The sequence below is a fragment of the Larus michahellis genome, chromosome 1 (assembly GCF_964199755.1).
Source record: "Larus michahellis chromosome 1, bLarMic1.1, whole genome shotgun sequence".
NCBI classification, from domain to species: Eukaryota; Metazoa; Chordata; class Aves; order Charadriiformes; family Laridae; genus Larus; species Larus michahellis.
This window is the reverse complement of record NC_133896.1, coordinates 136,161,533-136,175,605: the sequence shown is the minus strand read 5'-3', so window position 1 is coordinate 136,175,605 and position 14,073 is coordinate 136,161,533. Positions and strand designations below refer to the sequence as shown.

The following is a 14,073-nucleotide window of genomic DNA, read 5'->3' as shown; positions in this document are numbered from 1 at the left end:
CCCCACCCCGTCGCAGGCTGGGGGAGGTGCCGCTCCCCGGCCCGGGCCTATAGGCCCCAAGCTGGCGGCGCTCGGCCTCTCCCCTCTTCAAATCTTAACGGCCGGCGCGAGGCTTGGGCCGTTGGAGGCGCGCGGCGGCGCGGCCGTTCGCCCCCGCGGCCGTTCGCCCCCGCGGTTCGGCAGGTGCCGGGGCCGGTCGGCCCGAGAGCGGGGGGAGGAGGAGGAGGAGGCCACGGGCCGCCACCGCCCGCCCCGCCGCTCCTTTTCCCCGCGGGCAAGCCTCCCCCTCCGCAACGCTGGGCCCTGCAGCCCCGCCAGATGCCTCAGCAGCGGCGGCGTCCGGGGACGGGGTGTTTTGCTTCCGCCTGTCGCTGGGGTTGGAAACGCCGCCCAGCCGGCTGCTGCGATTTAGGGTGGGTGTTAAAGGACCAAAACTGATGTGAAACTGTAGAGGAAGCCAGCTTTTTAATCTGCTTTGGCACTGTAATGTGCTTTCTGGAGCTTAAAGAGTTATCTTAAAAAACAAACAAACAAAAACAACCACACACACAAAAATGCCCCCTTAATTTGTAAGTTTGCTTGTAGAATATGTCTTTTAGAGTGATGATTTTTCTAAAGTTACTGCATATAAAAACATAACTAATGCACTTTTTTTTTCTTTTGAATGTCCTTAGTTTTACTGGAAAAAAAATATGTTGAGACAGAGCTCTATAGCCCTTTTAAAGAAATAAACTTCAGAGAGCATTGTAAGACTCATCTTCTTCCTCCTGATGGAGGGAGGGGAAGGTTTGAAAGGAAAATACACCAAATAGACATCATTGTATCTAAGGATGCATTTGACCATTGCACAAGTTTCATTAAGTGTTGGTTTTTTTTAAAGCTCGAGAAGTATGATTTCTGAGAGATGATTGAAATTTTAATCTGTGTATGCAAAACAGGATGTGTGCTAGTTAAATATGAGGAAAAATAAAATGAAAGGTTTGATGTGTAATTCTCTTGGTGTTTGACGTTAATGTTACAGTCCAGGAGCTGCATCTGTTTCTGCCAAGTGCAGATAGGGCCTACTGATTTCCAAGCGAAAAATGTTCCTTCTGTCACTCCTATAAAATATAGGAAGAAATATAAGAAATTTTAGGTGATGAGAGAACTTGGAAAAATAAGTGGCTCCCCCTGCTGCTGATCGTTGGAGAGCAAATGTAGCTCAGTAAATGATGAGAGCTATTAATTGCCAAATATTAGTCTGCACATCATGACAATAAAAACGACAGTAAATTATCTGAAGATTTTTCAAATTTTATTACATCAAGTCTATATTAGGTATTTGGAAGCAAACGTGGCACTGTTTTGAAACACATGAGAAGATTGTCTGAATACCAGAAAAACATGCTCCTGAGTGCAGCGAGACACTAAGAGAGGCAGATTTTCTTTTTACAGTAATTTTGTGTCTGATGAAAAATCTGATGAAAAATGAGTGTGAAGCAGGAGCTGAATTCGGGTAGTGGACCACGATGCTGTGGCATTTGTATCTCCTAGATTCTGAAGATTTCTTTCAGACCTTAAAATCACTTTTGTAGGTAAGAACAGCCAGTCCTTGTTACAACCTCTGGTAGAGCCTAGCAGCAGCAAAGGAGAAAAAAAGAAACCCCACAGTGTTTGGAGCCAACGTAGTGCCTGATTTATGTAGAAAAAGAAGGGGGAATGCTTGGAATGCTATAGCAAGGAAGAGAGTCCAGGAGTTAAATTTGAACTTTGATCTTTTTATTAAAAGTTGAAAAAGGTTATTAATCGTCGGGAAGTATGCGGGAGCTGTTAGGTTTTAGTGAACTTACTGGTAGATCTCATCTGTATACATCTCAGTGATGAGTTTCACTGTGAGCACCACAGCCAAAATAGAATTGGGTTTAGATAACCAGATTTATATAATTAGGAAACTCGGGGTTGCATGTTTTATTGCTGGTACTGTAAATCTCCCACCACTTTCAGAACCAGAGGCTACTAGCAACTGTAGCAAAAGGCAGTCCCTGCTTAGACCTCAAACCACGTACAATTTAATTACACTGAAAGCACATACAGAGTGTTAGTGAAAAACAACACAGAAGTACTTTTCTGTGCGTGATCCTGATGATATTTTTGGCAAGAGAAGGATCTGTGCTGTAACTTGGCAGTTGATGTTTATTCTGTAAACTTGTTCAATGTGCAATGTCTCTTATTCAAGTTTGTTCCCTTACTGGTTTTGTTCAGATTTTAAACATTTTGTTAGGCAGATCGACTCTTAGAAAGTCTACAATATAGAAGGCATAACTTTGTGTATAAATGCATTTTTACACAAACAGATTCACATATTATAATATTGCTAGACTTACCGTACAAGGTACATTTGTGTTAGCAAACTAAAAATATGCTGAATCAAGTTGGGACTTGCAATTTTAAGTCCCTCTTTTTACCCTTCATTGAACCCCTGGCACAAAAGTTTCCATTGAAGCTTGGATCCTACAGAAGGGAATCACTCAGACAGACCCCTAAATTCCAGCTCCCCAGCATCCTAAATCATCCCATTTCATTCTGCCTGAAGGATCAGGAATGAGCAAAGGGTATAAGGCTGTCCCTCCTTCTGCTATCATAAATAAAGGATGCATTAGGCGTGTTCAGTCAAGGTTGGCCTTCAGCTTTTAAGGTCAGGAAGCTGAAATGGTTCAGAGCTCTTGAACAGATTTTGTCAGCAAAGAAGAATGTTAAGGACTCCTGCTTACCGGCGGATATTTATGGAGCTCCTGGAGTATTTAGCAGATGTTCATTATTTTGAAGGCTTGCATAAATAAAAAAGGTATTGCTTTTATAGCAAAATTAATATAACAAAGATCACTTGGAAGAAGCAGAGCCGAGGCCTGTGTGAAGGAAAGTTGAAATGAAACATAGGATACCAGCATACCTCATACCAGGGTGTGGGAATGCACCTTATAATGTGGTGAATCTACTGGTCTCAGGACAAAAGGAGCAAAACTTTGCATAGAGCTTTTTAACATATTTTGCAAATTCAGTCATTTAGTGATCATTAATACTGTTTACCCAACTTGTGAGGAAAGCACAAAAGGAAAATTAATTTTGGTACCTTTTATTTATTTTTTTTCCACATTGGACAAATGTACGGTTAGTAATCCCATATTTCTCATGGAAAACTTCGTATTTATTTATGTCTTGCTAGTAAAATGGGGCTTTGATGTGGTTTGAATGAATTTGAAAGGATGAATTTGTGGCTTTTCTAGGGGAAAAGTGGTTTTTGCATGTGAAGGAGTAAATTTTTAAAGTGCTAAATTAATATATCCAATTAGCTTTATTATGATAATATGTGGTTGGTTGGGGTTTTTTTGAACTCTGTGTGAATGAATAGGACGTGTTTACTTAATTCCCAGAAGACAGTCTCTCATGTCAAAGGTACTTAATGTCATGTGTATTTTTGTTCTTAATTATCTGGTAGATTATTTGAGGTCTTTTTCGTCATTTCTTTGGCTTATGTATTATAATTTGTAAAAGGATAATCATCTTTGTGATCTCTTCTGTTAAAGTTAGCAAATGCTGTGTTAGCAAATGCTGATCTGCTTGTGGTCACTAAACTTAGTGGTGTCATAGGGAGTGCCTGGTATTGACTAGGGAATACATTATGATGAAAACTTCAGTAGGTAACCTCAGCTGACAGCAAAAATATGACTGAAATCAGTAGGGCAAAGAAGGAAATGACACAGAAATATATAGGCAGAAAGGATAAATGGTGTAATGGAATCATAGAATTGTTAGGGTTGGAAGGGACCTTAAAGATCACCTAGTTCCAACCCCCCGGCCATGGGCAGGGACACCTCCCACTAGATCAGGTTGCTCAGAGCCTCATCCAGCCTGGCCTTGAACACTTCCAGGGACGGGGCTTCCACCACCTCTCTGGGCAACCTGTTCCAGTGTCTTACCACCCTCATGGTGAAGAACTTCTTCCTAACGTCCAGTCTGAATCAACCCATCTCTAGTTGTATTCCATTCCCTCTAGTCCTACCATTACCCAACATCCTAAAAAGTCCCTCACCAGCTTTCTTGTAGGCTCCCTTAAGATACTGGTAGGCCACTATAAGGTCTCCTCAGAGCCTTCTTTTCTCCAGACTGAACGACCCCAACTCTCTCAGCCTGTCCTCATAGGAGAGGTGCTCCAGCCCCTCTCATCATCCTCGTGGCCCTTCTGTGGATACGTTCCAGCACGTCTATAACTTTCTTGTAGTAGGGGCTCCAGAGCTGGATGCAGTACTCCAGGTGGGGTCTCACCAGAGTGGAGTAGAGGGGGAGAATCACCTCCCTCGACCTGCTGGCCATGCTTCTCCTGATGCAGCCCAGGATGTGATTGGTGAAATAGGTGATAAATGAATGATGACCTGAATAAATGGGTCTCGTGTCTGAGGAAAATTGTTACTTGAAATAAATTTTTAGTGTTCAAATTCTAATTAATTCAACAAAATGAGAAAAGCTATGAACATAGTTGTGCAAGATGAGATTGTCATCCCCACCACCACTGCGGCAGGACAGGAGGAATGCAAGGAACTTGGCAAGTTCTAAATTTGTTTAAAGAACCACGGACGACAGCCAGAAACTTGTGAAGCTCCTCTTGTGGGGAGAGAGAATGGAGCCTGTTGTGAACAACGCATTCCCGATGTCTTCAGTATGTGCTGCTGCTCATAGGGAAACCCGGGAGCAATGCTGCAGGTCAGACATCTCTGAAGACTTGTCTAGATTATGTCAGAGACACTCCTGCCTTGGGAACTGCCCGAAGTCAGAAGGCTCAAAGCTCTGGTGTGCTTTTCCTGAGCTGTGGGGTTCCTCTTTCACCTCCAAGGAAAGCATTCCTTCAGTTGGGTTTCTGATACTAGCTTTCATCAAGCAGGCTGAGTAAAGCCTATTGAGAAGACAAGCACCGTATAATATATAGCAGCAATTGCAAAACTACATCTATTGGTCTATTGTATCAGATAATACTGCAGATAAGTATTAATCATATAGTTTATAGGTCACATTTCCCATAAAAGAAAATCTTTGGAACCACTAGGAAGGCATTCTGTCAGTATCTTGAAATGCTGGGGAATTATCATAGTGAAGTCCCTGTTGTAATACGGGTTTATAATTTTAAATTCCTTCTGGCTTTTTGTTAGCATGATCAAATATTTCAGAGTCTCTTTAGGCATAGTCTCTGTGTTTGAAAAGTAGACCTTATTTTTACCCTTACAAAAGGGTATCCAGAGTACTGATCCGTATCTTACATTTACTGCAGAATCTTCCCAGAAGTTTTTTGTTAAACTAATTTTCCATTGTTTTGCAGTCATCCAACTCTTTGAAGGCATCTTATGAAGACTGGCTGCTGACATACAGCTTGAGCGTCTCTCCTTTTCACATACGATGGCAAACAGCTGTCTTCAACCGCCAGTTCTACAACTGGGGGAGATGGAAACCCAGATTTCTGTATTTATGGTATCAATTCAGGACTTTTCCTTTTCTGTCAAATACAAAGTCAACAACTTAACCACATCTGTGCCTTTCAGCCTTAAAAGTGCATTAGATAGATGTGGTTATTTCACTGGGCTAATGATAACACCAAACTAGCGTGGTTGTGATAATTGTTCTGTGCCAGTATAAGTCTTCCTCCTCTACTAAAAAATACATAGCTGTAATATAGGTTGCATATTGAGATGCTATAAAACTAGAAATCTGTATTTTTTCCTATGGTTTGAACTGTACATAGTTTAAACTTTAGAGTACAGCTTACGTGTAATACTGCATACAGAAGTAGGTCTGAAAGCAGCTTCTCGTATCCTAGAGCTGTCCGTCACTGTACACTGAGCCCTCTCCTGATCCCTAGAGTTTACAAAGTATTCAAAGACAGTTGTGTCCCTGTTGTCAGTCATTGCCCAGACATTCAGCACTTATACATGCTTAGAAGTTCATTGCTCACCTTCTGTCTTTTATCTGCTGGCACCTCTCCCTGCTAAGATTGCACAGTAAATTACAGATTGGGTAAATAAGCAGGATGGTTTGTATGGGTGCTCCTGGACTGGTTTAGAAAATTATTGCTCCGTTGCCTTCCTAGCATTACTTTATATCTGCTCTGAAAACATAAAGCGAATAAGGTTTGAATTTCTTTTCATTTCCTGTATTGCTACCCTCAGTGAGATAGTAATAAGAGGTCTGCTTCATATTGGTTTCTCTCCTATGTAATGATTTTACTATTTCAATTTGAAATAGTTCTATATCAATCACAATTTTTTAATGGGTATAATTTATTACAGTATAATGTTTCCACCAGTCTCTTTAATTAACATTACAAGTACATGGCGCTTAAAATAAATCTACTAATTCCCAGTGAGCTTCATTAAGGATGATAAGAGAACAGTTATGCTATTGTGAGAGGAAGAAGGACTGTTAGTGAATTGTAGTGTTTTAGCTAGAAAATAAACTTTATCACATCCTTCAACTATTGAACAGTGTAAAATAATAATAATAATGCTGAATAAAAATTCATCACTAGGTGGACTGACATAAATTGAAATTAGTTGCAACACTGATTTTAATGAAAAATAAATTGGTTAGAAGAACAATGTGTTTTAAGAGATTGAATTTAATCTGGTCTTGCAATTGTACATTTTAGTTGTTCTTCTTTAAAAAAGGTTGAGTCTCCTTTATTGTTCTTTAGAACTTTTTATTGTTTGTGAGGAAGATGCAAAATTTATTGAAAAAGCTTACATAAATAAATATATTGTGCTACCCCATCATTTGATCCATGTCTCTAAATACGTAATGATGTGGTGCAACGCAGTAAGTTATACATTGTTAATTATATTTTTGTGTTCATAGCTAATGGCGAGTTTCCTGTATGGGGTAACTGAATAAAATTTAGAATGTGTAAGAACAACATAAAAATATTTGAAAATAAATCAGGATGTGGTTTGGATACAAAACATTTATTAAACAAGGAAAATATTATATGTTATTAGTATATGTTATTGTTATTAGTTTCCTTTAGCTAATGTTTTTGTACTGGATTTTTGATACAGGAATGGTAGTAGCATCGGATACGTTTTGCCCTGTGAGTTTGCTGTGCTAAATTGCACTAAAGCAGTTACATGTCCAGAGAATATACCCTATATTCTTGCAGCTATGCATTGCTAAACTATTTGCTTCTCTTTGCAGGTTCAGCATAGGAATGGTGTTTGGTATAGTTGCCATGTTTGGCTCTGTTATTCTTCTCGGAAAGACACTGATGCAAACACTGACACAGATGCTCACCGAGGCACCGAAAGCCCAGAATGATCGTATGCTGCAAGTTGTTGTAAGTATTCTCTCCTCAGGTCTTTATTTGAGAGGTGTGAACTGATCTTAACCAGCTTCTTGATGGGGTATGTGATGCTTAAATCCTGCCATGCGAAAATAACCTAATTGCTGATATTCATCTACATAAAAATTTGCTGGTTTGTTTAAAAATGGGGAGGGGAGTGTAGGTAGTAAAAGAGGGGAAGGCAAATGAAGGCAAACATCTTGAAGAGTTTATATTAAAAATTCTCAGGCGTGAGAATTGGCTAGTAATTTTGAAAAGCCTTAAATTATCATAGTACTAAGAATACAAAACAGAGCTAAGGATTTGCCTCCTCTGAGCTGTGCAATGTAGAGGCACTGGTGGCCTTAAAGTTTGCAGAGCAAATCCGTAATCCACAAGAAGAGAGGAGTTCTATTTCATTTATTACAAAACATCAGGGGAAAAGGAAAGAAGCATTAAGAGCTTTGTGTGACAGTGGAAGCAAAGATTCATTAGTGAGGAGGTAGCATATTTTTTGATTGTTCAAGGACTTAGGCTCTAATTTACAGTGTTTAATTGAAAGTTCTGTTTCTGGCAGTATCTAGTCAAAGGCCTAACAACAATGTATTTGATTGTTTTATGGATTTCTCATGCTGGACAATATAGTGTATGATTTTGGAAAGGAATGTATTTTACAGAATGAGAGATATTGCAAATACTGTCTTTTTTTATTTCTACAAGAGGCAATAATGGAAGAACTGACGTTGCCCTTACAACAGTTTTAACCTGGAAGGATTCCTGGCCACCCTTATTTCCCCAAGCATGCTAACTGGCCAAAATGTAGAGTCTTTTTCCAGAAATGCAGAAAGTCCTATGAGATTGCTTTGCTGTCTGCTGCATGGTTTAGAGCCGGGATGCCCAACCATTTTACTCTTTTTTAAATACTCAGCTAGTCTAGTGAACAGAAGTTGGGAATTGTGTGCTGCTATGATAGGCCTTCCCGTAAGTGCTAAACTGACCGCGTGCAGCGAGACGTAAAAAATTGCAGAAGTGCAGGAATCCTGATCATTATCACGTGCCATAAACTCAGTGCCTTTGGGATGATTTGGGTCTGTTTGACACATGCAGGGTGCATATAGCAAATGCAGTATGTGTTGGCAAAAGCAGGCAATGAGACCTGGGAGAGAACTGCTGGTACTGCCACTGCGGTCACCCAGTCCACCGCCTGCTCCTGAATTATCTCCAGAAGCAGACAGGAGTGGGCAGTCTGTGCATCCAGTAGAGCACAAGTTGAACACAAGACATGCTGACTGTCCTCCCACGCACCCAGAGCAGAGGGCCACTGTCAAGGCCAGTTAACTGGTGCATTAGTGCCACCAGCTGATGCTGTTATACAAGCAGTGAATGCTTAACGAATGAAGAGCAGCTGTCTTCATACAGCGAGGTTTGATAGTCATGCCAGTTAAGATAAATATCTCGGTCATGATCACAATCTGGACAGAATTTGTGGAATGATTCAGTTTAACATTAATGAAAACAGTCTTTTGAAGGATTTTTTTTACCTAGGTTGTCTCACCAACCTATTGTAGAGTTCTGCTGCATGGGAAGGTGAATGCATATAATTGAGGAATGTGCAGGACTGAATGAAGGTGGGATCATAATGGGATCTGTTCAGTTGGATCTGCAGCTTTTTGTGTCACACAAGGGTAGTTTCTAGAGAGTCCTATAGACAGGCCAGGAATTTTTGCCCATAGCTACTGGATTGCAATTCAGACTGTGTTCACATCAGCTGTTAGTGACTGTACTGGAGTGCGCCCTGCTTTGGGCCGGGAGAGCTGTGGAGCAGACAGGAGAACTGTCCCAGGGCAAGCAGCAGAAGCAGCCTCATCATCCCACTGCAGCATGGCCAATGAGCAGGGACAACAGGAACTGAGCAGGAGGAAAATCCATCAGGAGGGAAGAGGGGATGGTTGCTCATTCCCTGACTTGTGACTGGTTTGAAGCCCGTCTGGAAGGAGTGACTGGTGCAATGAAGGACTTGGGGAGTGGTGGGAATCCACCACCACAGGTGGAATGTAAGGGGCCTGCATATTGTGTCTTACATAAATTAAAATAGTGTACTCATTTCAAGTGCTTCTTTTTTAGCCATATGTAGACTGGCAAAACTTGAGCAATAGATAAAAGTTAGCCTTTTTTGACCTTGTAAATTTCGGATAGTCTCATGATTTGGATAGGGAGAGAGAAGGGAGACTGACAGTTCCAATGGTAGGCTCATTTTTTTGAACTTTGAAGCCTTACAGTGCTTTAAGTGCCATACAATTTTTTTTTTATTTTTTTTTTGAGGGGTGGATCTTCTCTATAGCTGCATGATTGGCTGCAGGAAATTGTAAACCAATGCTCACAGTTGCCAAGCCTGTCTCATTTGAGTGGAAGTCTGTATACATTTTTATAAACTTCTCAAGCTTAATATAGAGTAGGACACATTTGGTCAGGGCTGTGGGGAATAAGTAGGGCAGGGAGAAGGCATTTGCGCCTGGAGAGCTTTTCAGTCGTCAACAAAAGAATAAATATTTAATATATTTTAAAATACATTGACGAAATTGTGAGAAGAGGTACAAAGTGATAGTGCTGTGTGAGAATGGCCCCTCTTCTGTTGTGGGTCTGAAGAAGCTGAGTGAGAGCAGCAAGTTTAGGGGCACAGTGATTCGTCTTTGTACTTCTTGATTTCCTCCTGTGTTTTGTTTTGTTGTCATGCCCACATCAACAGGTGCCTGGTGTAAATTTGCCCGTCAGCCAGCTGACCTATTTCTTCTCTGCAATCCTCATCAGTGGTGTGATACATGAAGTCGGCCATGGTGTGGCAGCTATTCGGTAATACAAATTACTTCTCTCTTACTATGTGCCAGCAAAGCCTAGTATTCCAGTTGCAGTTGGATGACTGCAAATTCCTAGTATTTGGAAAGGTGTACAATTAAGGGTAGAGGTTTAATACACTGTTTATTCAACAGACCATGAAAAAGGACTTCTTCTTCGCGAAATATATCACACTGCATCAGGTTTAAAATAATACTTCTTTTAAGTGCTCCTGGTTTTCAGACAGTCATTGCATTTCTGCAGCTGTGGCACTTGAAGGGGACCCATGCGCTGTTGTACTATGCTGCTTTAAAATAGATTATAAACTGATTTGTTTAAACATAGCTTGTGAAGTAGTGTACAAACAAGCTGAAGCAGTAACTTAGTCAAATGTGATTTGCCCCTGCTAATCTCAGTGTTGTGTTAATTTTGGTCAAATATGATATTTTTAATGTCACTTAACCATGATGATTACAAAAAAGTTATTTGACATGGTTAGTCACTACTGTTAAATGACGCTCTAGCATAAGAGGGTTAAGTGGTGGTTACTGGGACTGACATTCAAACGTTCTCTGCATTTCTCGTGGACATCATCATTATTTGCCCCATGAGCATGAAGGCTTAAGTTGTTTCTCTGATTTTCTTGAGTGTAGGGAGTCATAACTGCATCTTAACCCATTACTGCCTTTTTTATATCCCCAAAAGTTCTCAATTAAAGGGGTGGTTTGGGACCCTCTGTGTTTCATATGCTCTGTTTGTCTTTCACCTTTTTTCTGCTAATATTCACAGGGATTTTTCTGTGGAGGATGAAGCTCTTGCTCAACCCACCACAGGAAGAAGCAGCAAAACTTCCTTTTTGTTATATAGTGTTTTCACATGCTGCTGGCTAACTGCAGAGAAGCCAGGAGTAACTCTAGAGCTTTTTTTAAGCAGAATGAATAATTCTTATACCTTAGTGGTGTGATATATTCATTCACGATCTGGAGCAAAGGCTCTGAATATTCAAGTTGGCATTATGTCTTTGTCAAAAAATTGATTCCCAGCTCTTTCCAGGGGGAAATTTTTTTTGCCCAGTGTCCATTGCTGTTGCTGCTGCTGTTTTCTGCTTGACTGACTTTTTTTTCTTCTAGCAAAGGTTGGGTCTACAGTGCTGTTATGGTCAATCCTCAGGGTTTACGCTTTACTAAATAGCCGCGCTGGGGACAAATTTTATTATTCTGGGAAATCACTTTGACTCCCTAAAATCTAATACCCTCTCGCCAACTTAGTTCAAGATAGTATTGGCTGTGAACTACAAGAGCTTAAAGTATTTAAGCCTTAGCTTAGTCAAGGCTGGTGCCAAAAAAGCCTTTTTCTTCTTCCCTCTATACCTCCTACCCAAGTCATGAAATCATGTATAGGCATTAGACTGCCCATTAGTAACCAGTAGCATGAGCGGGTCTGATGAGTTAACTCCAGGGAATTTCTGTATTACTTCATTCTGATTAATTTTATATAATTCTGTGTCATCTTTTATTGTATATGCACAATAAATAAATAAATGTAAGTAAATAAAATGCTGTGCCCAATATCAGTAAAGATGCTGGATTAGCTGATTCTTGCCTGGTTTGTCTTGGAAGACGATTGTCTTGGGATAATAACTGGAACGTAATTGTCTTGGAACATGATTGTCATGCCTCTACAAGTCCCTTACGAAATTTCTAGCTTCATAAAACCTTTACATAGTTATTACAAAAAGTGCCATTTAAGAGCAATTGTAAAACTTCGGAAAAAAATATATTACCTATATGATAGGGTCAGCTACCAATATATTTAAATAGCATTTGTCCTTTTAACGTCTTGACTTGTTTTCATATTCTTCAGATGACATTTCTCTCATTTTTGTTAGTTTACATTTTACTCTAAATTTCATTTGGGAGAAACAGAGAAATGATAAATTCCACAAATCCGTAAGTGTACCTTAAAAGGAAAGTGGTTGCTTCTTCCAGATAATTTTTCATAGATTATTTTGCAACTGCATCCTCCAGACTGCCATTTTTTTACTGAAAGGAAGAGATCCCCCAAATGCTAAAATATACGTTAACTTGAAAGTAGAGTTTTTTTAAAAGTATTTTATGTGTTACTGTTAAAAGGAGGCAGAAAAGAAGATGAATTTATCCTTTGTTTTTTACCAGGCTTTTTTGGTTAAAGGTGGTATCTACTGCAGAAAACATCCTTTAGCTTAATTATCTTCCAATTATTATGAAGGATTATGAAAAATAAGTTAGTTTTATAATTTTAGTTTTTCTTGTTGTCAAAAATATGTGTGCTGTGTAGAATCTCTCCGTTTTTCATTTGTTTGCAGTAACACCATTTCATTTCATTTTTCTTTTCTTCTTTTTAAGAGAACAAGTACGATTTAATGGATTTGGGATTTTTATCTTCATTGTCTATCCTGGAGCATTTGTTGATCTCTTCACAACTCACTTGCAACTTATATCTCCAGTCCAGCAATTAAGGATATTTTGTGCAGGTAATAGTTTGTGCTTTTTTATTAAATCTTTTCTTAGCACAGTTACTTATTCTGCAGGCATCATTTGTGAATCCTTGATGGAGGACTGAAAGTTTAAAATGAAGAAGTACAAAAGCTTGTCTTTACCTAGAGGTCGTCCATCTGTTCGGGACCTAAATTGTGATTTCAGAAAATCATTTGATCATTCCTGTCCATAGTGTGCTGTTTTCTGGAGGAGAGACGTCAGTTTCTTGGAGTTTAAATGAGTACCAGTTTCCTGTCATGAAAAATGTTATTATATCCTAGATCTGATTCAGAATAGTCAAAAATTCCAGTTGTATGGTTGGGGAAAAAATGTGGTTTCCGACCTTCCTCTCTCATTAGAAAAAGCTCTTACACCAGCTCAGGTGCAGAAGTTCCTCTGGGGTTTTGGGGTTTTTTTTTTTGTTTGTTTGTTTTTTGCATATTATATGGCCCAAGTAGCAAATCCTTGGAGCACACAAGCTGGAAAATACTCAGCCAGAAGAGTGGTGGTATGAGAACATGACTTGCTGTCACAGGTGAACACCCTTGAGCAATTCACTGCCATTTTTCTGCAACAGGAGCAATCTATTATGTGATTTTTCACTAGTATTGTGAGTGATTTTCGGTGATGTGTGAATTATATACAGGTCACTGTGTTTTGATGTTGCCATCAGGAGAAAATAAAGGCTAAAACACAAACATCCAAAAAGAATCACAGTTTACGGCTCCAAATAACCTCCAAATGTTTTTGATTTGATGTTTTTTGAAGTGTCTGGCTACTGGGAAGTAGAGCCCAGTTGCTGTGGAAAGTTAGACTGAGACTGTGTTATGCTGCCTGGACCGTTTGTATTACTAATTTCTAGAGACAAAGGTGGTTCCCAAACTACGGAAGGAAAGATAGAAAAGCTAGTATCTTGGTTTAGTTCTTGATACTGATGATGTTCTATTGCAGGGGGCAGTATGATAGCAGCCAGGCTGTTGTAATGTTTAGATACTAACATTATTTCTTGAATATTGTAACTAAAACATTATAAAGAGAGTTTTAGGCTGGGCATACAGAAGCCTTTAGCAAAGCATATTTTCAAACTTTCATAAATCGGGTAAATGATGATAAACATTAGGTAAGTAAATATATCTATATTCTGAATACCCTAATGAACCAAAATCATTCACTGCAATAGGCTAACTTATGAAGCCCTGTTGCTCAAATTAATCAATTTCCATTTCCAGCTACTGTGAACAGAAGTGAAAGAGAAGACATACCAATTTTCAAAATGGGTTGCTTACATGCATTACTGAGAAATCATTTAGAAAAATAAAATTATAAGCTGTAATAGAAAATAATTGCTTGCATGTTCTTGATGACAAGCAAACACCTATAATACATTTT

The 14,073-nt window shown here is 39.5% G+C and overlaps 1 protein-coding gene across 3 annotated transcripts in view; it reads left to right on the top strand.

Annotated features, from left to right (window-relative positions):
* Nucleotides 1–14,073, top strand: part of MBTPS2 (membrane bound transcription factor peptidase, site 2) — a 32,221-nt gene that overhangs the window by 410 nt on the left and 17,738 nt on the right. For all 3 annotated transcript variants that reach the window (XR_012589611.1, XM_074604945.1, XM_074604954.1), the window contains exons 2-5: nucleotides 5,348–5,496; nucleotides 7,213–7,351; nucleotides 10,083–10,186; nucleotides 12,553–12,680. Coding sequence is in view for 2 of the 3 variants with exons in the window: in XM_074604945.1 (XP_074461046.1) it covers nucleotides 5,348–5,496; nucleotides 7,213–7,351; nucleotides 10,083–10,186; nucleotides 12,553–12,680 (520 nt within the window). In the remaining variant the exon portion in view is untranslated. The remainder of the gene's footprint in view (nucleotides 1–5,347; nucleotides 5,497–7,212; nucleotides 7,352–10,082; nucleotides 10,187–12,552; nucleotides 12,681–14,073) is intronic.